Consider the following 23,961-nt stretch of genomic DNA (forward strand, 5'->3'; position numbering starts at 1 on the left):
AGGGTCACCAGGAGCCCTTTTCAGCAGGAGCTAATGCAGATACATGACCGCTCTCCTAATGGGGGCCTGGATAAAGCAATTGCCAGCCTACTGTGCAGAAAGCCGACCCACCACCAGCTGCTGCCCACCGGCCCAGCCACCCAGGGGAAGCAGTCTGTTTCTGGGAAGAGAGAAAATAAGAGGCTTGGATGCCCTTCTTTGATGGCAGAATTAGGGGACAGAGAGTATTTCATCCAGCGAAAAACTAACCTGCACTGTTGCTGTCCTCACTCCCTCTCCATTGCAGGAGTACAGGAGAAGACACTTCATTCCTCAGAACAACCTGTGCTGGAGGCTGGCCTGTACGTATTTCCCACTTTTCTCCCCACAAGAGATGAGCAAGTGCAGCAGCCCATAAAATGAGAGTGGGCGTCTTCCTCCCCAGTGCCCTCAGTGCCCTTCCCCAGCAGGATCTGGGACCCTCCCATAAGGGCAGCCCCACATTAGAGTAGCCCCACGTGGCTGTGTCCTATGGGGTTAGGGTTGGACTAGATGATCCTTGTGATCCCTTCCACCTCCACAACCCTAGGGTTCCCCATGCCAGGGAGCAGGGAAGAAAAACCATCAGTGGTTCTCCCCTTTCGAGGCCCTTGCAGACCACTGCCCCTGACCACAGCACTGCAGAGGTACTTCAGTTTATGTGGGATGTTCACACAAATATTGGTGGGCGCCGCCTAAGAGCCATCAGCCAGATTGCCAGGCCCTTCTGCTGTGCCTACGGGGATGTTTCACTATGTCACACCCACAGCATGCATTTTACATGGGATAAGAGAACATTTTTTAAGCATCAGATTCCATGCACGGGCATCCAAAATATGTAGATAGCTTCCATATGGGGCTTGAACAATAGCCTATTGGAATCTATCTTCCTAAGGCTTTGGATAAGGCTGGTATGGCGCCGGCACAATTGGATTTTGTGTAAAATGCACAGCAAATCTGATTTCTGTTGCATTAAGGGGCTCTCTGCTAAAATATATGAAGCAAAGAGTGAAGTAAGCTGCAGTTCTACAGAGTCTTCCAATGCGTTTCCTTCAATGCTTGACCACTAATGTTAGAGCTACGCTTGTAACTGAGCATTGACGAAGTGAGAGTAGCCAACTGCAACCACAGGTGTCAGATGAGGAAGCATTAGACTGAGTTGTATCTCCTTACAGGAAAGAGCTGTAATCTGAAGCATAGCTCTAATGGCCACAGGCTGATGTGCGGTCCATGGCCAGGAGGACACGCTGCCGGCCAAAGGTCTCAATCACATCTGCCTAAGAACTCGGGGGCTGCTGAATCATCCTGGCTAGCCAGCCCTTTCCTTCCCCTGGATGGGGAAGGGAAGTCCCCACTACAAGGACACCAGCCGGGCCCATCACCAGCTTTCGTGTTTAAGCACCGCTGTTGGAAGATGGACCCCAAACCGTAGTGGCTCGGCACAACATCCACAGCCTGACTCCTTCTGGGGCCATGGCTTAGAGTGGGCACAGGGCCAGCAGCAGCAGCAGAAGCAGGAGCAGCCACCTGATGGCAGTTATTGCTGTGACTTGGAGAAGGTTTGGGGGTAGTGGGTGGCACCATTCACCTACTGCAGGAGGCAGGTAAATGCAGGTATAGTAAATGTGGGTTTCAGCACACTCCCTCCTCCATAATTTAATAGGGATAAGCCCAATAATAGGCCTCAGCCTGCCCCACACTCCCTCCCCAAATCACTGCTGTGATCCCCACCAAAAGCCACACTTACCCAGCAAAGGCAGGTTCTTGGCCCCCTCTGGCTGGCCGTTCGCTGACCCCTGCCCACTGGAATTTGTTTGCCCACAGCCCCCAGCCAAGGTCTTCTGCTGCATGCTCTGCTGGACTTCAGCCAGCAAAGCCGCCTGAGTGGCCTCCATCACCTGCCACAGACGGAGAGGGGAATGAGACTCGCACTGGGACCAGGTGAACAGTCTTCCTTCTTCAGGCCCCCTTGCCCCACTCCTTCCCCAGAAGGGACAAGTGTCCATAGGCAGTTCAGGGAAGGAGCAAAGGGAGCCAAGCCAGTGTGAGCTGGCTAGGCTGGGTGGAAGGAAAGTGTTGGAGGAAAAATATTCCAAAATGCCCCATGCACTCAGAAAGTTAGCACGTCAGGGAAAGGGCTAGGCATGTATTTTCTTCTACATGCAGGGAACATTTATCCTGAATTGTCCAAACACTTTTCCTATAATAAATAGCCTTTATACTGTATGTACAATTAAAAAGTTGTGATACCCAGGCCAGCCAGCAATACATTGCATGGACCCTCGGCATGTCTGCTCCTGCTCGGAGACGAAGTCAGCCAGGCCATGCTTCTGCAGGTGAAGGGTCCGGGGCAGAGACCAGAGGGCTGCGGCCCTTCTGCTTAGCCTCCCCTTCTAGTTGCTGCCCTCTGTTGAAAGGCTGAAGACTCTGCCAGGGCAGTCACCAGAGGCACACTTGGCAGTCATGCACACTACTTGTTTAGCCATGACCAGGGGCTCCCACATCAAGCACCAGGCAATTTAGCTGAGTGCCAAGCCTAAAGGTGGTTGCCAAATTCTACACAACATGCCAAAGAGAATGACCCAAAGCACGGCAAGGAGGGAAAGGCGGGGGAATGTTACCCTCTCAGGATTAACTCCCACTTTGTTGACCCAAGGAGGCGCAGGTCCCTGCAACTTGGGGGGATTTTAAGCACTCAGAATGGTACCCATTTCTTACCTCTATGGATTGGTCTTTCCAGCAAGAAATTAGCTTGACAAATGAACGATTATCTGACTCACAAACAGGAAACCTCAATGTGTCTGAAGTAGAAGAAACATTCATTGTCAGTGAAGATCCAGTCCCTACAGAACAATATAAAATTCTCTACAAAGGAACCCTTTCCTTGATGGTCAGGTCAAGGCTGATGGTGGAGTGAAGAAAGGTGTTAGAAGGGCCTCTGCCCCATGGCACAAGGTGGCAGACCATAATTGGCCACGCTGGTCCAGTGTGGGTTGGCAGACAGATGTTTGTTGATTTCCCAGGCTAGGGCTGAGAGAGGGGGCTGGGTCAAGGCCACTCAGCCAGCTTTCATGCCAAAAGCAGGACTAGAATCTGCATCTCCCCACTCCTAATCCAGCCCCTTAAGCACGACATCCCATTAACTTTCACATGCGTGTGCACACATGCATAAATGCACATGTGCTCCTTCCCCCTTCTACTTTCTCTTTTAGCTTTTTTTCCTTACAGTTTGGTGTTATCTATCCTAGTTGTTTCTTTCTTTTACTGTGTTTTTGGCCTACAACTGTAGAGCAAATAAATAAAATAAATTATATTTATGCTTGCCTTTGCTCCTGAAATGTTTTTGGTCAATTTTAAAAGCAAATATATTTTGTAAACTCTTGCATACCTTTAAATCAAGAGAAGTTTCATTTTGTTCTGAGGCAAAAGCCTGTAAAAATCAAACATCTTATCTAATTATTCTCACCAAATAGATACTGAAGTGCGCTCTTACTGTTCTTTTAGCACCAAAGTAGGATTTCTATCTGGCATTTGAAAAGATTGCATTTTCTTAACCCGCCTATATTCATGATCATTTGTTGCCTTGATTGTGAAGGATACTATGGAATTTATATTTTGTTTAAATAAAGTTCAGCTCTATTGTACCCTTTGCTGAAATCCATTAGATTAAGGAGATACAGAAATATCTTGCTTCCCAGCAGGGCCTCTGGGATATTAAGGCATTTTAGGGCTTGGAAGGCTCGAGACAACGCTGGGTTCACAACTGAATCTTCCTTTGGGAAACAGGGTTCCTTTCATCACAACATACACCTAGGAAGCCAATATGGATTATATCTCCAAGACTCCTGATACTCACGTTGAGAAGACTCTGGGTTAAAATCAGCCAGCCCCAGAGATGCTGCAGGTCTCCATTTGATGTGCACCGACTCCAGTTTCATGGGACTGAAAGGCAAAGAGATCACCTGTCTCTCAAGGACCCTCACACAGACCAGCAAGCTGCCAACAGTCACTATGGGACTGCATACAAATGATGCTGATTTGTTTAATTCCATTTATATAGCTGCCCATCTCACATACGTGACTCTGGGTAGCTCACAAGTTAAGTACATACAAGGAGGAGGAGGGGGAGGAGGAAAGGATCTTCCTCAATCTGTATCTTTCAGGCAAACAAAGCTGAAATTTGGAAATCTGCTAACACTTCCCGGTAGCTAAGGTCTGATCCCAGGAGGAAAACCTCTGTTCTCAGGTGGGCTCTTGCAACATTCAAAAGTATGTTGACAATCTGTTTTGCTCTGTGGCAACCTGGTGAACTAAATGCTATGAAGAGGAAGAGGAAAAGGAAGAGGGAGTCAGTGCAGTCAAAACCAGTAACTGGCTGTGTTCCTGCAAGTGGGGGCGGCAGTCAGAGGAAGCAGCCGGTGCTTGGCCAGATCCTCCTTTGTGAAAGAGGTGTGCGGGGCACGCGATGCAAGGCCATCGCAGGATACTCTGCGCCTGTCAGGCTCCCTTCTCTTGGCTCACCTGCCATTAGAAGTTTCTACACGCATCAGCTGCCTTCACGCATTCACTGCATTCCCAGAGAACCAACCCCTGTTAGCTTCCCACTCCTTTGCCTCAGGCATTTAGCCAAGGACACTTTGCTGATAAGGCACCTGCTCTAACGAACTGCTGAGATGGGAGGGGGGAACTAAGGAGTGAGAAACAGCCTGTCTGTGAGATCAGAGGAGGGAAAGAATTACTTTGAATGTCTTGGCGCCAATTCCTCACTTGGAGCTTTGGCTACAATCCTGTGTTAATCACATCCTCAATAAAGAATTCTGTAAGCTTCCTGATGGACTGTCTGGAGAATTTCTAAGTTGGGATCTTGATACTGGGATCGTCACAGCAAGTGGCATATAACAGGCAACCCCTGTTCATCCCTCCGTTTCTTCCAACTACAGCAATGAATGTTTGTTTCAGGAAAAGCTAGACAACCTTACCTGGCCTCTTCTGAAGGCATGTTAATTATCCTTTGCACTGAAGACATCCTGCTCAACAAATAAGCCAGAGTTAGTCTTTGCTCGGTAGAAGCAACAGTATTTTGGTATCCATTCTTCTTGCCTGCTTGCTCTTGGGTTACGCTATAGTATTTAGTATATAAAGGCAGCACTTTGCTAGAAAACAAGTTGACCACCTCCTGCTGCTTTTCCACCCTTCCCGGATTAGCACTGCTCCATCCTGGCAACATCAGGGCGAGATAATTGTCTTTTGAAAGTCGTCCAAAGGAGACTGGAGAGAAAAGTCTCAAGATACCTAAATACCGAACACAAAGACTGTCCAACTCTCTGTTCACACCCCAAGGGAAGATACAGGACAAAAGGAGTTTGGCTGCATCTGTGGCCACAGCCATGCCAGTTTTTCCAGAGGACGGCCTTTTCGCCTTCTTGGAACTCTTCGCTTTTTTGTGTCTTTTGATGCCACCACTTTGTTCCAGAGTTCCAGCCGCTTGCTTCTCCCCAAAGTTTTGTTCCCCGCTAGGAGCTCTGACTTGTCCATCCACTGGGGAGAGTGACCCAGAAGTTCTGTTTCTCTTTAGCATCAGCGTCCTTTTCTCAGCTGAGCTTCTGGCTCGCTTCAAGGTGTCAAAAGTGTTGAACGAATTGGAGGACTTCAGCCCACTGACCTGGGAGGAGCAGAGCAATTCCACTAGCTTCTCCAAATCAAAAAGGAGCACATTGACATTTATGCTCTCCCATGTTGTCTTCAGTGGCCAAATAGCAAAAGGCCCCTGAGCCCAGGAGAGAGTAGTTAACTGGAAGATAAACATTTTAATGATTTAGTTCATATTACCATAACCAGTGCAGTAATTATAACTAAATAGAATAATAAAACATTTATATTTATTTATATCCAATTCAGGTGGATATCACATAACAATAAATGCAATAAGTAAATATGCCAATATTTCCATTTTGAAAAGAAGAGTAAAAAAGCCAGTACTGGAAATAGCAAAACACCAAACTGAAAGGCCTGAGGAATAAACAACATATCAATATGGTAGAGAAGTGCTGCAAAGCCACCACAAAGTGACATAAACGTGTTTCCAGTTTGTAGTGAAAGAGCCATGAAGAGAAAGCCTGATGAACTTTTAATTAGTCAGAGAGACTCCTAGGGTCAATCCATCTGCTGCAGAGTGGCTGTGGGTCATTGGCCACAAGCACAGGCTGTCCAGTCCTTCCAGGGGCCCCCACTCACTCTCCAGGGCTCTTCCTGGGGATCCAGGGGATGTGGCTTTCCCTCCCAGCAGGACAACCTCACCTGGCTGGCAGGTATGCTGATACCTCCTGTTCTGAAATGAGACACCCCCTCCATCCCCTTTCTTTCCCAGCACTTCCCTTCGATAACAGGCTCCACTTTCCCCTTTTGATCCCAGCAGTTCTGGCATGTGCATTGCCAGCCTCAGTGAGGCAGAGATCAGCATTCCAAAGCTAGCCATTGTTAACCTATAAATGGACCGAATGAGAAAAGGGAGGGGGAGAAAGGACAGGAGCAGATACCAACTGAGCAAAGTCATAGGCAGTCCCTAACCTGGACAACAGCTTGAGTCACAGGATGCTCGGAATCACCCTCTAGTCTGAAGGCCCAGATCCACCACAGCAGCCCTGTCTGGCCTCCAGAGCCCCCGCTCGCTAAGCATATGGTTCCTCTTCCCTCTCCTACCCTCAATCTTTCTTTATTCTAGGTTTCCCGTTGATTGCAGCTCTCATGCTGAACTGACTCAAGCCAACTTACAAACAGCTTCGTAAAAGCAGCTCAAATATGACGCACATATAATTACATAAAGAAAATCACAGCATGAAAGAAGTCCAGGTTGAGGCAGCAGGACAAATTTAAAATAATAAAATAGCAACATTTTAAAAGCCATACAACCAGCAGCGAGGGATTGCTTGCCCAATTGCCCACTGAAACCGCACTCGAGGGGCATAATCATATCTCCTCATCCACCCAAATCCTAAGCTCCTTGCAGGTCATAATGGAGGCTTGGACTGGCCTGGAGACCACCGGACAAGGGAAGGCCAAGCAGCCCACAGATTGTGTCTTCTGTAGAGGTCAGGTTCTGGTGCACCAGGGAGGCAACAGAAGGCAAAGCAAGCAGGTCAGCCTCTCCATCTTTAATGTTATATCATAGTAAACACAAGGTTTTGAAAGCAGGCTGTGTTTCAAAAAGTCCTCTAGTGTACTACATGTCCAGTTGTGGCTAACATAGGAATTAGCAAGCCAGCCTAGAGTATCCTTCCCGGATAGCAGTGGCAGCTCGGCAGCAGAGATGGTGGGAAATGTCTCAGGGATATTTACCCTAAGAGAACAAGCATGCACCTAGTGCAGATGCATCCAATGGCAAAAGTAGAACAAAGCCCCAACATGCTTTTGGACTTTTTAGGAAAAAAACTCAGGCAGATAGGCTGGAAATGAGGAAAACTGAAAGACTGACACTATCCAATGAGCTTCTGAGATTGAGACAGACATGAACCTGGATCTGCCTGGCCCCAATCCATCATCCCAATCCAGCTCACAATAACCATGAGAGCCTGGTATTGATCCTTCTCCTGGGAAGCCCAGCCCTCCATCCTGTTCAGGATTGTCAAGTGAAATCCAAAAATGCTAGGGAATTCCTGGAAGCTTGTCTAATTCTCAAGGTTGAACTGCTGAGGCCCACCATTATAGTGATGTAGAAGAAGCCCCACTCATGGCTGAAACCTCTCAGTGGGGTGCTCTCAGGTCCTTGGAACTGGGCATTCCAAAGGGTTAGGGTCAGCAGGAGAAGAATCATGGGGCAGGGGAGAAAAGGGGGGAAGACCCTTAAAGGGAATGCAGAAGAACCAAGCTTTCATGCACACACCCAGCAGCTGCTTCCTTCTGTGTATTCACCTTATGACGGGAAGACCTTTGATGAGCAAGTCTGTTGCAGGAAAAACTGCCAAATGCAGAGGAGCTGGACAATGGCCCACCCAGACCTTTCTCTCTGTGGGCATCTTCTTCCAAGGAGGCTGTGTAAAGAGGGTCAGCTGCTGAAGGACCAGAATCTTCACAGGAAGCAAGGATCGCTTTGGCCATCTCCCCGCTTTCATGGCGTTCCAGACTTCCTAGGCAAAGGGGAAAAGGAAGGTGAATGTTTACAGCACCATGTCTCCACATCATTAATACCTTCCTTGCAATTTCCAGGATCAGGCCAGGCCAATAAATCACAAAAGATAACACATTTTTAAAACTTAAAGAAGCCAGTGTGGATGTATAGCAATCCTCTGATAACCAAAATGTTAGAGACACAACCCTTGAGAGAAACCCAACCAGGAAATGTGAAGCTTTTCTAAAGGCTAAAAATGCTGCCCTCTAGTGGTCATCCCAATTTTTGCAACCCAAATCTGATCGCGGGGGTTCTCCTAAGAACAAGCTTGAGAGGTAACAATCCTTAAGAGACAAGGATTCAGGGTTCATGGCTCTTTGTCTGCAGACCTATCACTAACCTGAGCTGCGATGATGATTGAGATGGCCACCTGATGATGGCAAAGCTCCCTGCCTTCTAACGGTCATCCAGATTTCCACAGTCTATTTAAGGGATGTCTATCATTTGGGGTGGGAGACAGGAAGCCAATCTGTTCAGTGCCTATTTTGCTTTGGTCTAATAACCACAAGGGAAACTGTGTGAAAGGTCAGAGCTGCTCCTTCCCACAAGCTTGACTCTCTGGGGCCAGGCGGGTTGCATCTCAGTCAGTGAACCCTAGGGCTACCCCCCCCCCTTCTGCAATCTTTCAGAATACTTGGGAACTGCTGTGGGGTAGAAGTGGAACCCGGGCAAGCACCCTCTTCCTCCAAAGCGGGGGCTGGTCTCCTGAATGTTCCGGACTGGGCAGATGAGAACTCACCTGCTCCTTTTCTGCTGGCAATCACAACTAGCCACTAAGTCCCTAAGCCCCCCGAAAGGGAGGCCACCTCTCTCCCTATAATTTTACCACCCCCCCAGCCTTAGGAAGTGCTCGGGGCTGCCCCTGCAAAGGAAGGGAGGGAGTGGAACCAGAACAGCCTTCCTTCCATCACCTGTTTCGATGTCCCAAACGGAGACGGAATCATTTTCACAGCCAACGACCAGCAGATTCTCCGCGGGGTGCCATCGTAACACCGTCACGGGAAAAAGGTGTTTCCTGGCACGCAAAAGGCAGGCGCGCTCTTGCACGTGCAGAAGCGCGACGGAGTGGTCGCTGCAGACGCAGCACACGAGCCGGTGACCTTTCCGCTGCAAAGACAAGGCAGGGGCAGCTTCCTCGGCTGGCCCGCGAGAGCGCTGACGGGAGGAGCCACGCGAGCCAGGCAGCCTTGGGGCGCTTGCGCTCCGGGCAGGAGAGGCTCCCGGCCTCTCCCTCCTCCGACCCCGGAACTCTGCCCCCCGCCAGGTTGTGGCAAAGACCCGTGGCGGAGAAGAAGCCCCCCGCCGCCGCCTCGCAGGGCGCTCCGAGCTACGAGCGGGAAAGGGCCAGGCCGGCCCCCGCCTTCGCCCCTCCCCCCTCCCCCTCCCGGGACGGCGGGTGCCACAGGGCTCGCTGGGGAGCCCCCTTGGCCGCCGCCGGTCGCGGTCTTCCGCCCGCGACTCACCCTGCAGCTGTCCGGCGAGAGGAGGAGGCGGGCGATGGGTCCCGCGTCCAGCGCGAAGTGGTGCAGCGCCCCCCCGGTGAAGAGGTCCCACCAGACGACGCTGGAGTCCCGGCTCCCGGAGAGCAGCCAGCGGGGCGCCGGCCGGCCGGGCAGAGCAAGCAGGGCCGTCACGCTGCTGCCGCCGGGGCCGCTCAGCACGCGGGGCGCGGTGGCAGCGGCGTCTGCAAGAGAGACCCGGGCGGGCAGGAGCTGCGCGAAGGATGCGCCCGCCCGCCCGCGGCCACTCGACCGCGGAGGAGAGGAGGACCAAGCTCGCCGCTGTCCCCGGGTGCCCCGCCTTTCCCCTCGTTCCCACGCGTGAAAGCGGGGCGTCCGGCCCCCGGCGACCCACCCACCCAGCCACCCATTCCACTCCTGCGGGCGGACCGGAAGGGACCGTCGCCCTCTTGCGAAGCGATGAGCCTCCCGCCCCCCCGCATGCGCCCCCGGGGCTCCTCTGAAGGGAAAAAGGGGAGCTAAGGCACCGTTGCAAGGCCCGAAAGGGCCTCTCCCCCATAACCCAGAATGTGGGCCTGAGCCCTGCCTGCAAAGAAATGGTTTGGGGTAGTCAAAAGAGTGCAATGCATCTGTGACGCTCTTTGCCACAAGATAGGTTGGGCCAAGAGCGCTCTGGCCTTCTGTCAGCCCAGGACCCACCAGCTGGAGGACCCGCCACCCTGCAGAACCAGAGTTGGGCCGGGTGGCTCTTCTGGCTGCTTGAAAGCAGGAGAGAAAGGATGGGGCAGCACAGAATGACACCCCAGGATGGGCCAAGTAGGGGGTCACCCAGAGAGACCCCCCTGGAGAGACAGAGCAGGCAGGCAGCCTTTCTGGGCCTAGGCAGGGTGGGACATGGAGAAGATGCTGGGGGCACATTTATACAATGGCTGCCCCCACAAGTGGGCCCAAAAGACCCTTTGTAGAAGACAGATTAGCTTGTCCCCCACAGCCACTGCCATCCCATCCCAGTGACACATTGGGGTGCCACGGGCAAGGTTGATGGCCCATATGCTGAGGGAAAGATGCCTCTATTTGCGTTATTGAAGGAAAAATCCCTGCGGTTGTTGGCAAGGGACGGGCAGGCGACCTGATCTGGGCTTGAGGGTCAGATCTAGTTAGGCCTCCAGGGAACACAAGGGCTGCAGGTGCAGAGGGTGAGGGAAGCACAACAGAAAGGAAGACTCTGAAATGGTCTCCAAGAAAACAGCACAAGCGTGTCCCTAATGTACCCAGGAAGATCTTACTTTGGAAAGATTGGGTGAGTCAGGGACACCCTGATGCTCCCTCATTGTGAAGTATTTCAGTCCAAAAACAATGCTGCAAAAGTTCACAGCCAGCTGCTCACCTTTCCGTAAGGAACTGTCTCCCAACAGCCTGGCCTTTGCAGCGTGCAGAGCTGGCACTATGATGATTCTGCCATCTTCGCATCCACAGACCAACTTCTCAAGGCTGGAAACATATTCAGAAACCGTGATGGTAGCTCCCCAGAGGTGACCAGGGGTACCTTCAGCTATCTGACTGTGGGCGTTGAAGTTATCCTGCAGGGTCCTGGATGCTGCTACTGGGATTACTGCAGAGAAAAACCAATGAGATCTGAGTGATGGCCCCTTCCTATGCATACCCTTGAGAAGAGGTGGGTCCCTCTAGATTAGTACTCTGCTAATCCAAATGCCTTGGACAGAGCATAAGCAGAACACAAGGGTGAACACACACACACACACACACACACACACACACACACATGGCATTCTCCAGCAACTGGTGGTGGAAGACATACTGCTGCTTCCAGGCCCTTGAGGTAGCCCTGAGGCATCTTGGCTCCTAGCCAGCAACAGCCTCATTCCCCAGAAATCTGGCCCAGCATTTTATAGCCACCCTGTATGGTGTGGTCATAAACTCTAGCATCTGACCATAGGGTTGAAAAGAAGCGCTTCCTTTTCTAGGTCCTGGTTCTTCCCTGGATTCGGACAATCTTGAGGAAAGAGAGAACTTTCTCTCCAGATCTTTTGTCACCTGCATATTTTAGACATTTTTTCAAAGCATTAGAGTCCAAATGGTGCAAATTTTTTTCACAGAAGTTTTATCTTGTGAAAGATAAGATCTAGTGAGAAGCCACTGCCCCATGTGCGGTATCCCTTCCCAATGCCCACATTATCTAGCAGTGATGTATATCCGAACCCAGATCACCCTTCTGAATAAAGGAGAGTGAGGAGCAAAGTAGTAGGTCCTGGAGTTTATGCTAAGTGTTTCCAGTCTTCACCTTTTGCAGTGCAGCTTCAGAAATAATGAAAAAATGTCTGAACCTTTTGGAGAGCCATCTAGAGTTGAAACAGGCACATCGGGAACATGCCATAAAGTAATCCTCCCAGAAGATTGTCCAGAATAAAGGATCTTATAAAAGGGTTCCTTCCTTTCGTTCATGAAGCCCATGATGTAAGAGAAACTCTATTTAAAATAAAATCCCAGAAGAGGAGCTGTGTTAGCTGATTTCAGGACAAACAAGACTTTCCTGGCATCTTTGAGGGGCAGCTTATGAGGGCCCCCAAGTCCCTATCCATGGTTCGCAGATTACATCTGCCTCTTCTCCAGTCATACAGTCTCTCTGTTTCCTTGCATGTTAGTGCAGCAGTCAAAGAAAGGTATGCATTCCTGATACCGATATTTCACCTTTCCTTGACGCTTGCATTCCTCTAGAAGCTTAAACTACCATTTCCATCCCACACGTTTTATCCTTGAAACATCCTGAGGCTGAGCGGCCTCCAATCACCCCTAGGTTGTTTTTCAGCTTCAGACACACAAATTTAGAGATGTGGGAAGCATGAAAGAAAGCAAGGGGCCATTTTTAAATCCTTTAATTGGGGATTCCAATAGCAAATTGAAAATCCTTTGTGAAAATGCCCCTACACTGATGTTCGATTCCTAGATTTATCTGCCTTTGGTTGGTAATGGTGCTTGCTCTCATGGAAACCCAATGGAGCCTTTAGGAACCAGGCCAACTTACCTTGTTATCCTCCACATCAGTAGAACAGAGTAGAACAGGATGGACTGTTTCTTTCAGCACCCTTCCTTTGGATGGCTGGAGGCTCTGTGAAAGACCACTAAAGACACAGGAAGGGGAGGGTCAGTTTTCTGGCAATGCGTGTCCAGGGTGTGACCTTCGTTAAAAAGTGTCTCAAACACTTCCTTCTGGGAATTGTCCCCACAGACACGGCCTCTCGTGCCCTCCTGGCCAACGAGAGCAGCAGCTGCCTGACCCCAAAGGAAGCCTCTTGGGCCAAAGGGAAGGGTCGTCCAGTCAGGACCGTAGAAAGGTGGAAGGTTTCCCTGGTTCATCTGCCACTGCCACTGCTGCTCATAGTACTTCTGCAAACTCCCTTGCATTTTGTGTCTCACCTGTTCAGCAGCTGGTAAATGTAGCCACGCCCATCGTCTGTCCAAACAATCAACCTGTGGGCAGCGAGGATTTCCCCCCCTGCCAAGGACTGGCTGCTTGGGCTACATTCAGTCCACAGCAAGCAAAAGTCACAGTAATCGTACACCTGAAGCCAGAGACAAAGAGGGGCAAGGTGACTCCCAGTTGCTCAAAATGGGGGAAGGGGGAATCATCTCTAGTTTCATGTACAGTCCATCCACTCTGCCCAGAGTCCTGCACCGTCCTTCGCTTCACTCCTATCCGAGGAAGCAATTGCAAAGCATGGTAGGAAAATGAAGTGGAATTTGAAAGCAGAACGCTCATGAAGAAACTTTCAGCAGTGGTAGATCGGTGTGTGATGGAGGCCTTCTGGCAAATTCCTAGGCAGGGAGGGGTCTTTTTGTTCAGTGAGCGCACTGGACAGAAGCACTGGCACATCCGGGAACGTCCTGGCCAGACAGTTCATCAGCTCAGGTTGTAAATGGTTAATTCACAAAACTCATTCAATCACTGAAGTCGTTAGTTGTTTCCGGGCAAAACCATGGAAAGAAATGCCCAGAACAACAAGGTTCATTTTTCAAAGGCAAGAAAATTCTGCTTCAGTTCTGTTACCATAAAGCAATGAAATGCGAACATTCAAATTCTGGTATAGGTTTAGTTTAGTTTCTCAAATTGGGGAAAATGGATCTGTGTTGAAATCAATAGCATAAAACATTAGCTTGGTCTATCCATTATTATTGTTTTGTCTGACTTAATTCTCTATTATGATTTGTATATATGGTTATTTTTTCAGTTCTCACTCATCCTCTGGATTTTCATAAGCTCTTATCAGTTATCGGGCAAGGAAATGCCTCATATTGCATGTATTGCTGTATAACCAGTACCTTCCAGCAGGTGGAGAATACCACTAAGAGAAGCCTCTCCGTGTAAGTGCAAAATCGGATTGCATTGCAGAGTGTACAGTTCAGAGACTGGGATTCTCTTTCATAAATGCTTTGCTTCTCCTGAAAATTGAAAGAAAAAGAAAATGTCATTTGGGGAAGGAATAGAAAAAAGAAAAATACCATTGCCAGTCATCACTGAAGTTGGGCTATTAAAAAAGATCATTGGAAAGGTAAGAGTTGACTCAGTGGATCAGCTGGCTTGATTAAGAGGGAAGAATTTACCTCTCCCAAATATGGGTATTGGTTTCCAGGTGTAACATCAACCAGACTTAGTGGAGAGAGCAGAGGGACAACTGGGTTTTGAAAGGGCTTGAACTCCTTTTCCAATCTATTTACTTTGAGTTCTTTTGCATAACTGCATGCATCCAAGGTATGATGGCAAAGTTAAGGAGAGCATAAGGACCTATTGCCAGTTCTCTTACAAGATTTCAGCAATGCTGCCTTGTCTGGGACAGTTTGGGACTTTATGAGGCCTCCATGACACGCTCCACCCTCTTATATATATAACATAGGTTATGTGAAGTAAAGCCCAATGCAAGAGGCCAAGCACACAAAGCAAAAAACAAAGGCAGAAGCAGTCCATTGACTGAAGCCTTGTTGCTTATAGTTTTCCTCATATGACTGAATGATGAAAAAGTTTATACGGGAGTCACCCTTGTACTAAATACAGTGTCTCTACAGAGGACCTTGTTGGCAGGGACAAGAGGGAAGTGGTCCAGCACTGAAACCACCCTTAACTAGTACGCCCCTTAAACTCCTGGTTCTCCTGAAAGTGAAAAGGGGTTGTCGAGGCATCATGACATGTCCTGGAATTGCCCGTGTTCCTTTGTACTCCTATGGAATAGACTAGTCACGTGGTCTTATGCTGAAAGCCATATGACTTGGGGCAGTTAAGAAGTTGTGTATATTTTCTAGTTTGGAGTATATATCTGTTTTAAGACTTGGATTCTTCTAGGAAATTTATTCCAGAAATATAATTGTGACTGAGTCTTAGGAATTGTTTGTAAGATAAATTATTTTCTAATTATTCTGATCTGCCTGGGATTGGAACTATATCTTTAAAAAAATCTGACCTGGGTTTTTTTTCTGTAAAGTCCATGTCATGTTTTGTCATTGTGTTTAATGTCAAATATTATCATTCTTTTCCAGGTGAAAACCTCCTTTGCATTCAGTGTCAGCCTGGGGGGTGAGCTGGATACAGAACTTCCCAGAAGCTCCAACACCCCATATACCCTCTGTGTCCACTCACAGGGGTGTTTCCAACCATCCACCATTAGCCATCCTGACTGAGGAAGAAGAGACCACTAGCCCAGATTATGGGCCTTTGCTGCTTCTCACCTGTATCCTGCTGATCGAAGATGACAGATCCCAGACTTTAAGGTCTCCTGCCACAGACACTGCCAGTAAAGAGTCCTCTGGAAGAGCAACGACAGGGTGGCTGCTGGGGAGCCAGAAGCAAGGGGCGTGCGGGGTGGCAGGCAGGAAAACGGTGTGAGATGTGCTACTCTTGCACGCCAGAGGACACAGGAGGGCCGAGATCCTGCCAATGCAGCTAAACCCAGCCCCAAAGGAGGGCTCTCCTGCTGCCCCACTTTATGCCAGTGGGTGTTGCACCCATTTGGGTTCCTGCGGCCACCCATTCAGAACCTGCAGGATTTATGGCCACTTTTCCCCTCCCCCCTCAAGAACACACTGCCATCCTGGGAGTCCTAGAACAGGCAAAATGGTTTCAGCACCCGGCAGTCATGACGTTTCCTTCTAGGACAGCCAGGGCCTAGGAAGTGCTGGCCAGAAAGAAAGGATCCCACAGAATCCAGCATTCCTCCCCAGCAGCAGGGAGGTACCTCTGGGAGTGAGTCTGGGAATTAAACCATGAGCTGGCACTACTGAGCCCTCTTGACAAGGAGGCACCCTGCGTGTCTCGCCAATTCCTGTAATTTCAAAACAGGCCGGTGTCCTCCCACTCACCAAAGGGATTAGAGGTATACCTCTAAAATTCTTCACAGATCCTCCTACATATTACCTACAGATAAACATTGTGATACCCCCATCCACTTTGCATGCTTTTGACAGCACATATACCTTGAATCCTCAGAGAATGCACTAAGCACATGCAGCTGATCCAGTCCGAAGAGGAAGAAGAGGTTAATGTGTGAAGCACAGCCAGGGTTATTGCATCAATAATGAGGATGTCGTGATACTGCCCACAACAGAGCAGCCAGCCCTCTCCTGTCATGCGAAATGAGCTGTGGTAATACTGTACAAGGGAAAAAAACACAACAGATTAGCTCACAGGACCCAAACCCACTGAGAAGCACATCTGTTATCCTGACAGTGACTCCTAAGAGATGCAGATGTGCAAGCATTAGCATTGAGCAACCTTCATGAAACAGCATGCGGTCATCAGAGGTGCATGGATCAGGCCAAGAGCATTCTGTCCTCTAGTGGCTGGCCAAGCTGATGCATCTGGACAGCTGACAAACAGACAGCAGTACAGTAGCATCCTAGCCCTAAAGCTGGTCACGGATCATCTCCAGCCCATCATAACAGGCTATAAAAGGAGTCCTGTGGACCCCTTTCCATTCCCATTTCAATCTCATCTATAGGCTGTTCCAAAGATGCATACAGAAGATACTCCTTCCTGGCAGCTGCTTGTCCTTCTTCAGAAAAATGCAAGTGTGCCAAGGAAATGTACCACCCCTAGTTCACAGAACTGAGAGATCATGCCCTAATGGGGAAGGGACTTGTCTTTACCTCTCACCCATGATGCAAGCAAACTGTATGAGTGCTATACATGCCTGAGTTCTATTTATAGATGTTTACTGAACATTCTAATTCTACATTGGATACAGCTAAGCAGGCACTGCAGTACAGAACAGGTTATCGCAATAAAACGAGGCCACTGAAGATCTTGAAGCCCGTCTTCCACCTTGTTTGGTGCTACCTTTAGATTCTGTCTGAGGCCAGTGGCCTTCTCTGCACTACTCCAAGCCTATGGCAACCTTGCAGGTAGGTTCACCCCAGCTCATGGCCCCACTGCTAGACAGACTAGCAGCAGGAGCTGGAAATATGCTCAGTTGCATTTCCATGGCAGCCATGGCTGCATGCTCTGTTGGTGGCCCAGTCTTGTCCAGTTTGTTCCTTCCTTTCAAAGTCAAAGAGGGAAAGGCAGAAACTGCAGCAGCATCTGCTCAGCACAGTGCAGGAGATTAGCTAATGGACGCAACACCATCCAAAAAAAGAAACAGCATGCCAAATCTGGTCTGAGCATTCCTGAATCTCCAGTGCTGGACTTCTAAGCATTTTGCTGAGATTTTCCTTCAGTTGTCCCCTGCAGGAAGGACAGACTTTACTCAGATTTTTTAAAATGCAGGTATAAAAACCAAGCTGCATTCAGTTTACTCCTTGCTCTCCTACATAACATTGTTGTATCAAAACTACCAGAGACACCAAAAAGACCTCTGGAAGAAGAAGCTGCTAGGAGACGCTCCTCTAGAAAACAGACCAAAGGATGTTTTCTACTTACACAGATGGCTGTGTGCCAAAATGGAAGCCTTGTATCCTCTACACACTGTCCACTGGTGATGTCCCAAATGCTCATCTCTCTGCCAAAAGAGCAATTGATGATGTGCTATGTTATCATTTTTATCAAAGGACTGGAATAATGATTTAGTGTGCCACAAGAGATTTTTCGTATTGTGAACTGGATTACAGGTGGAAGGTTGTGTGAACATTCTGGAGAGTTTACCAGCTGGGCCATCAAGTCCCTTCTCTTCTGTTTTGGCAGTTGTACACTGCTGCGGAAGTGTCTCTTGCAATGCAACTCTTATCAAGGGCAATTATCGTTCCCATTACAGCTCGTTAAGATGTCTCATCAGTAATCTCAGGTTGAAAGATCAGGAAAGCCTGTTCACTTTGCCAAACCTAAACTAGCCAAGGATCTTCTGTAGAACCTGTGCTGTTCAGGACAGATGAGGCTCAGTTATGAAACGGTGGCCCAGGAAGGCAGCAGCAGCATAGTCAAGGAGCTTCACAGTGCCTGTTCCAGGAATTATTTAGAAGGTTATGGAGTGTGCTTCATACTGATTCTTGGATAAAGATACATAGAAATGTTTTAACTTCCCCCATGCCATGCTTGTTCACGTTCATATGATCCCCACTCTATTTAATGGGGTCTACGTCTAGTTAAGAACATGGAAGATTGCAATATAAATCTACTTCATTTTGTACTAGTCAAGACTCCCTCAAATCAAACTCAACTCCTGGTGTCATGACTACTTGGTTATAACTGCAGTTTTCTTGACATTAATACAGCAGTGGTTTGTCATTACCGTCTGGGGTGCTTTCTTCAAATTGCCCAATTTACCTTACAGCTTTGGATTCTCCTGGTGGCCTCCCTTCCAAGGACAATCAGGTCCCTGCTTAGCTTTTTTCAAGATCAGATAAAATTAGCTAGGTATTACTTTCTTTTTTAAAAAAAGAAACTTCCTAATGCATATTTTAGCTTACTCCGTGGAGAAATGGAAATCCTTGCAGCTTCTTAATATCATTTTTTTTCGGCTTGTTACTATTGCAAGAATCAGGAACAATCCACCCAGAGGCTAGTGGACCACCTCAGCAGCTTTTTGCTGGAAATGTCTAAAGAGAGAGTCAGCCTTGTGGGGATGCCTAAGGCTATGTTTAAACCTCTCTATTTTTTACCAACATTTGCTTTAAATGCCAGTGTGGGATTTACTTTGAAATTTAAGGGATAAATTACAGTCATTTTACTGAAATATTGTATGAAAAAATTAAATTTGCTTTTTAAAATAATTGGTAAGGCTCAACTTTCCTCACCTAGGGTGGAATAGTTCTGCCAATATTCCTGTGAGCTGTCTTAAAGAAAGCATAGCAGATGGTTTGTCCCATACACTGAATAAGCAACCTTGCTTGTATGAACAGGTCTATGTTATAGGTAGGCTACATGAGGGTTCTTAAGTTTCTGGAGAACGGATCATGGCTTATCCCTTCTTTGTATTTCAGGAGATCAGTCTTCCCTTTCCTCTGGAGCCTCCCTCTGAGGAGGTCTCTTAAAACCTTCAGGGCTTTTCTACAGCTTGCCCCCTTCCTCACCTGAAGTCTCTAGGAGATATTCGTACCAGTCCTGACCTACATTAGCAAGAATTACTCTTGCAGAAAAGCCACAAGGGACCAATGTCGACTGCTCCAAAACAGTTTGTCATGGGAAATGCAAAGTGACTGACCCATTCTCAGTAGCACTGACCACGTATGGTTGCTTCTCAAAATCCCTTGCTTTTGCCAGACATGTCACTGATGCCGTGTGCCCCAAAAGCATCTGCTTCGATGAAATCTAGAAGGGCAGAAAGTTAATTATATGACAACGTCAAAGTGACCGATTTTCAACAACTGATCGATTACAGAGCAGAGAAATGGAAAATGGCATTCTACTGAGAAGAATTAAATGAGGAGAGGCAGGCATTGCTCCTCCCCAGCCTCTGGCATGGAGGGTGTTCTAAAAGGGATGGCTAGTTCTGCTTGGGGAGATGCGGTCCAGGGCTTCTGCAAGAGAGGGTCTTCTCCTCTGGCCAGATGTTAGATGGGAGGTGGGAGCAGGCCTGGAAGGGGCCAAGAGAAGGATACCCTGCTCTGCTTTTCATACCTGGAGATCTGGCAACAGGTCCCAAAGACAGACTTGGCCTTCGTGGCTCCCTGTGACGATAGTTCTCTGGTCATCTGCAATGAGGATAGCTGTGATGCTGTGGGGTGGGGCTTGTCTCCCCCACAGGGGCACCATCTGAACAGAGTCTTTCATAGTGAGTTCGCCTGAAAAAAAAGGAAGGGCATTTTTAAGAGCAGGTAGAGAGAGGAGTTTTTCAGGACCACATTATAGCTGGCTGTTTTCCTTTGGATTGTATTAATGCTTTTAAATACTTCTTGTTCGTAGTTTTCCTTACCTAGAGTTTTTGGTTAGTTCAGGAAAATATCAATCAAGAGAATATAATGTCAGTCTTCCAAATAAGTTAATTTTCTCCCTTGACTTGTCTAAAAATGAACCAAGAAACCAGAAAACTAGAAGGCGGTTGGCCCGTTCTGTTCCATGCCTCTTCCTTGCCAGGATGTTAGAGTGAGTGGTCAATTTTACATTCATTTTCACTTTGCTTTAAAATTAGTAGGATGAGCTTGGTTGCAAAAAGGACTGAGTGGGTAGAGTTGGGTCTCTTGCCATCCGCCTTAGTCAACCATTAGGTAAAGGTAAAGGTTTCCCTTGACATTAAGTCCAGTCGCGTCCGACTCTAGGGGGCGGTGCTCATCTCCATTTCAAAGCCGAAGAGCAGGCGTTTGTCCGTAGACACTTCCATGGTCATGTGGCTGGCATGACTGAACGGAACGCTGTTACCTGCCCGCCGAAGCGGTACCTATTAATCTACTCACATTTGCATGTTTTCAAACTGCTAGGTTGGCAGGAGCTGGGACTAGCAACAGGAGCTCACCCTGTCACACGGATTCGAACCGCCGACCTTCTGATCAGCAAGCTCAGCAGCTCAGCGGTTTAACCCGCAGCGCCACCGCGTCCCTTTAGTCATCCATAGTCACAGCTATTTTAATTGGGCTTTGGCGAAGTGGAGATTGTCACATACCTGCTCTGCCCCTGCCAGGCAGGGGTGCTTATGGATGATGCAGTAGCTGGTTCTGTACTACGCAACGTGCCACCCTGCTGTCTCTCCCCACTCAGCCTCCCTCAGTGGCAGCTCTGAGGTGCTCTGCCCTCTGGAAAGCACCTTTTGCAGTTGTACTAATCCATGTTCTGCTAACTTTCTAGATGGTTGGTGCAATCCGTTATATCAAAGACTTACCTCTGAGAAAGGTCTGGAGACTTTAATTAGTCCAAAATAGGTGACAAAGCTGTTGGTCAAGAATAGCCACATAACTCCTGGAACTCTATTGTTGCCACGTAGAGTAACAGACGCCCAAAAGCCTGGCAGAGTCTCTCTCCCCCTCTCTTACACCCAAGAGAATCAAAGTGGGGCAGTACTGAATTTCTTTTGCACTTCCTTCTCCCTTTCAAGGCTCAGCTGGTTTTAACCTAATCTCCGTCTTCCTCAAGGCCATCTCTGTGCATCTCTTCGTGTATTTTGTGAACTGCATCTAGATCAGCCCTTCTCAACCTTTTGGCCCTGGAGGAACCCTTGAAATATTTTTTAGGCCTCGGGGAGCCCCTGCACATTCAGGCTCAAATATAGGCCAGAAGTTCCAAACTTATTCTATTCATTTCATGTGTAGACCTATATATATGCACTAACAGTGTACTTAAACTAAAAATAGAGAATGAAACTTTCCTCTTTAATGTGCCCAAAATGGAAATAATTTTTTAAATAAATTGTGATCTCCCAGGGGACCCCTAGGGACCTCTCGTGGAACCCCGGTTGAGAAGCCCTGGCTTAGAGAGCTGTGACCATTGGTCTGTTTAATTAGTCTATATACATATGATGAATGAACGAATGAATGAAGTTTTCAATTGTAGGTTTCTTTGGGATACCCTTTCTAAGCTGATGGCCACTCAGAAAAGACTTTAGAAACAGACAAAATAAACAAACTGGACAATATGGAAATGTATTGGATAGAAGTGTAAGTCAAAAAATTTTTGGTGAGTGGCCGATAAGCAACTGGTGTGAAACCAATCAGGGAAGGGAGGTGTGGTGTGGGGGAATGGGGGAGAGGGATTGTCCCTGTTGCTTCCCAGATGCAAGCTACTGGGGCTGAGTTTGCCTGCCATGTGCCCCTCACTTGCATGCACCCATCACTGTGATTTAGAGATATTTGTAGAGCATATAAAAGCGGTTCCCAGAGGGACTTCGCACATCTAAGGATGGCCACAAAATCACACAGGAGGTGGACTGGTCAGGTCTGAAGGTTGCACAGCCCAAATGGTGTCTGCCATGAAGCCCAGAACTGCCTCTGAAGCAAAATTCACTCTAAAGGTGATGGCCAGATCAGATTTGGGAGAAGGTGTACCAATTACCTGCCCACTGTTCCTGAAGGAAGTGGCAACAGGTTTCCTCATTGCATTTTCGCCCTGCCCAATCCCAAGATTCTGGGCAGGGTGCAGCAGCTTTAAACAATATAAAAGAGCCGCCACAGCTACTCCAATTAAAAACCTGCCCTGCAACAGCACCACGTTGCCAGGGCACTGAAAACCTGCCGAAAGAGGAAGGTTCACCTCTGCTTGACTGGCAGGAGCTAAAGCATGATGGGGCAGCTCTTCAAAAGAAAGGAGGGAATGAGCTCAAAGCTGGGTGCGAGCCAGACCCAAGCCAGTCTCAGTGAAGTGCCTGGAGGTCAAAAGCCAAGGCCGGGAGCAGGTTACTGGGTCAGTGACCCCTACTGTGACCTTGAACTCACTTTGTGCCCAGCCCATTGCCTTGATGTTATAGTCCTGTTTTGGTTTCTGCTACACAGAAGCACCTACTCCTGTTGAAAGGGTACACAAAAGTCCTGGCCATCAGGACAGGAAAACAAAGTCATCCTTCTTCCAATGTGCCCCTCTGTTCTAGAGGGGAGGGGACACTTCACAATGCCAATTCTTTGATATGTTTGCATAATTCCCCCACAAGCGGAGGAAAACGTCACCCCTCATGATGCACAGAGACTATTCATGAACAGCCCTGCTGCTCTCTGTCCTCCGGGCATTTTGCCAAAGCGAAGAAGGGTAAGAGACTGTGATGTTGGCAGCCATGCAGCAATCAATCAGTTGCCAGCCAATTTTCAAGCTACTGGTTGAACCTTAAACCAGTTGGAACATTGGGGTTACCCAGTACACCTAGAATAACACTGATGTTGTTGAAAGGCGGGCAGGCTGGCAAGTTGGTGCCAGCCCCCCAGAATCGTTCTTCCTCTAGAGAATCAATCTGAAGGAGAGCCAGAGTCTGCCCAGTGGACCTTGCGCACTGTGGAGTCATGCCACAGAACCGGCACCCGGGAACCCACACCAGAAGCAGCAGGGAACACGATCCCCTTTCCCCCACACCCAGCAATATAGCCCCACCTTACAAACTGTCTTTTTAGAGTTGCCTAGGAAAATCTAGAAAGAGAGACCGAGCGAATCAGAAGGCCAGGCTAAGGAGGAGGAGGAACCCGGAAGATGCCAGCCCTGGCTGAAATGACACTGGCACGTCCCCCCCCCCCCCCATTTCCCCTTTGCCCTCCCAGAGTAGCCCAGGCAGGCTCAGGGTCCAGGGGAGCGTGCTCAGATTGGCATTTGGGTCTTGTTCACACACACGCGCATGCACACACGTGCACCAGCAGCAGCAGCCCCTGTGGCAGCCCCTGTCCTTCTTTTCCACCTCCCGATCTGGGGCTGTGCTCAGCAGCAGTCCAGTGACTCTCTCTGGGCTGAGAGGAACTCTGGATCCAGGAGGCCACGTGGGGCTGGGTGAGGAACAAGGGAGGGAGGGAGGGGGGGCCCTAACCATAACCCTAACCCTAACCCTAACCTTGCATTCTCTTTAGCCTCTCACTCACCAGCTGAAAGTGTGGCCTGTGATCCAGGCAAGGTGCTTCCTGAAGCGTTGCTGGGGAGGCGCTCTCTCGAGCTGTGCCCAGCAGATGTCCTTGGGAATGGTCTCCTGCTCCTTCCTCCTCTGCCGTGGTCATGCTTCTGACGACGGCTCTGGGGCGGCTGGGAGTGCCGAGGCTAAACCAGTTCTGGCTCGGCTGGCAAAAACCTGTCTCTGCTGGCTTCTGTTCCTCTTCCCCTGCAGCACAGCCGAGGGGAAGGCACAGCACTGGTGGACAGGCAGGGCAGAGGCCTCTCAAGGAATGGTGGCCTGGGTGTTTTCTGTTTCAGCAGCTGTTTGATTCCTTTGTGGAGGGGGGAACTGCAGGTCCATTTCTTCTAGATCGCCTTGGCATAGTCTTAAAGCA

At 48.8% G+C, this 23,961-nt stretch overlaps 1 protein-coding gene across 1 annotated transcript; it reads right to left on the reverse strand.

The window, feature by feature from the left end:
- Positions 1-1,096: 1,096 nt before the first annotated feature.
- WDR72 (WD repeat domain 72) lies at positions 1,097-23,684 on the reverse strand. The gene is made up of 19 exons (XM_063314324.1): positions 23,560-23,684; positions 19,700-19,863; positions 19,284-19,390; positions 17,567-17,645; positions 16,123-16,297; positions 15,379-15,455; positions 13,981-14,100; positions 13,078-13,223; positions 12,686-12,782; positions 11,988-12,129; positions 11,030-11,254; positions 9,646-9,866; positions 9,094-9,289; positions 7,927-8,141; positions 4,998-5,809; positions 3,875-3,960; positions 2,737-2,819; positions 1,766-1,916; positions 1,097-1,137 (listed from the first exon to the last, which is right to left on the reverse strand). Exons 2-19 carry the CDS (start codon positions 19,850-19,852, stop codon positions 1,097-1,099), a joined length of 3,126 nt encoding a protein of 1,041 aa, XP_063170394.1. The 5' UTR covers positions 19,853-19,863; positions 23,560-23,684.
- Positions 23,685-23,961: the final 277 nt, after the last annotated feature.

This window comes from Candoia aspera, chromosome 13, assembly GCF_035149785.1.
Source record: "Candoia aspera isolate rCanAsp1 chromosome 13, rCanAsp1.hap2, whole genome shotgun sequence".
Taxonomy (NCBI): Eukaryota; Metazoa; Chordata; class Lepidosauria; order Squamata; family Boidae; genus Candoia; species Candoia aspera.

What these genes read in the sequence shown, in the direction of transcription:
- WDR72 (XM_063314324.1), bottom strand. Translation starts at nt 19,852, where the DNA reads ATGAAAGACTCTGTTCAGATGGTGCCCCTGTGGGGGAGACAAGCCCCA. An exon ending in ACCTGTTGCCAGATCTCCAG is followed by an intron (nt 19,391 to 19,699) that starts GTATGAAAAGCA and finishes CTGCCCTTCTAG; the next exon opens with ATTTCATCGAAGCAGATGCT. An exon ending in TATTCTCCACCTGCTGGAAG is followed by an intron (nt 13,224 to 13,980) that starts GTACTGGTTATA and finishes CTCTGGCTTCAG; the next exon opens with GTGTACGATTACTGTGACTT.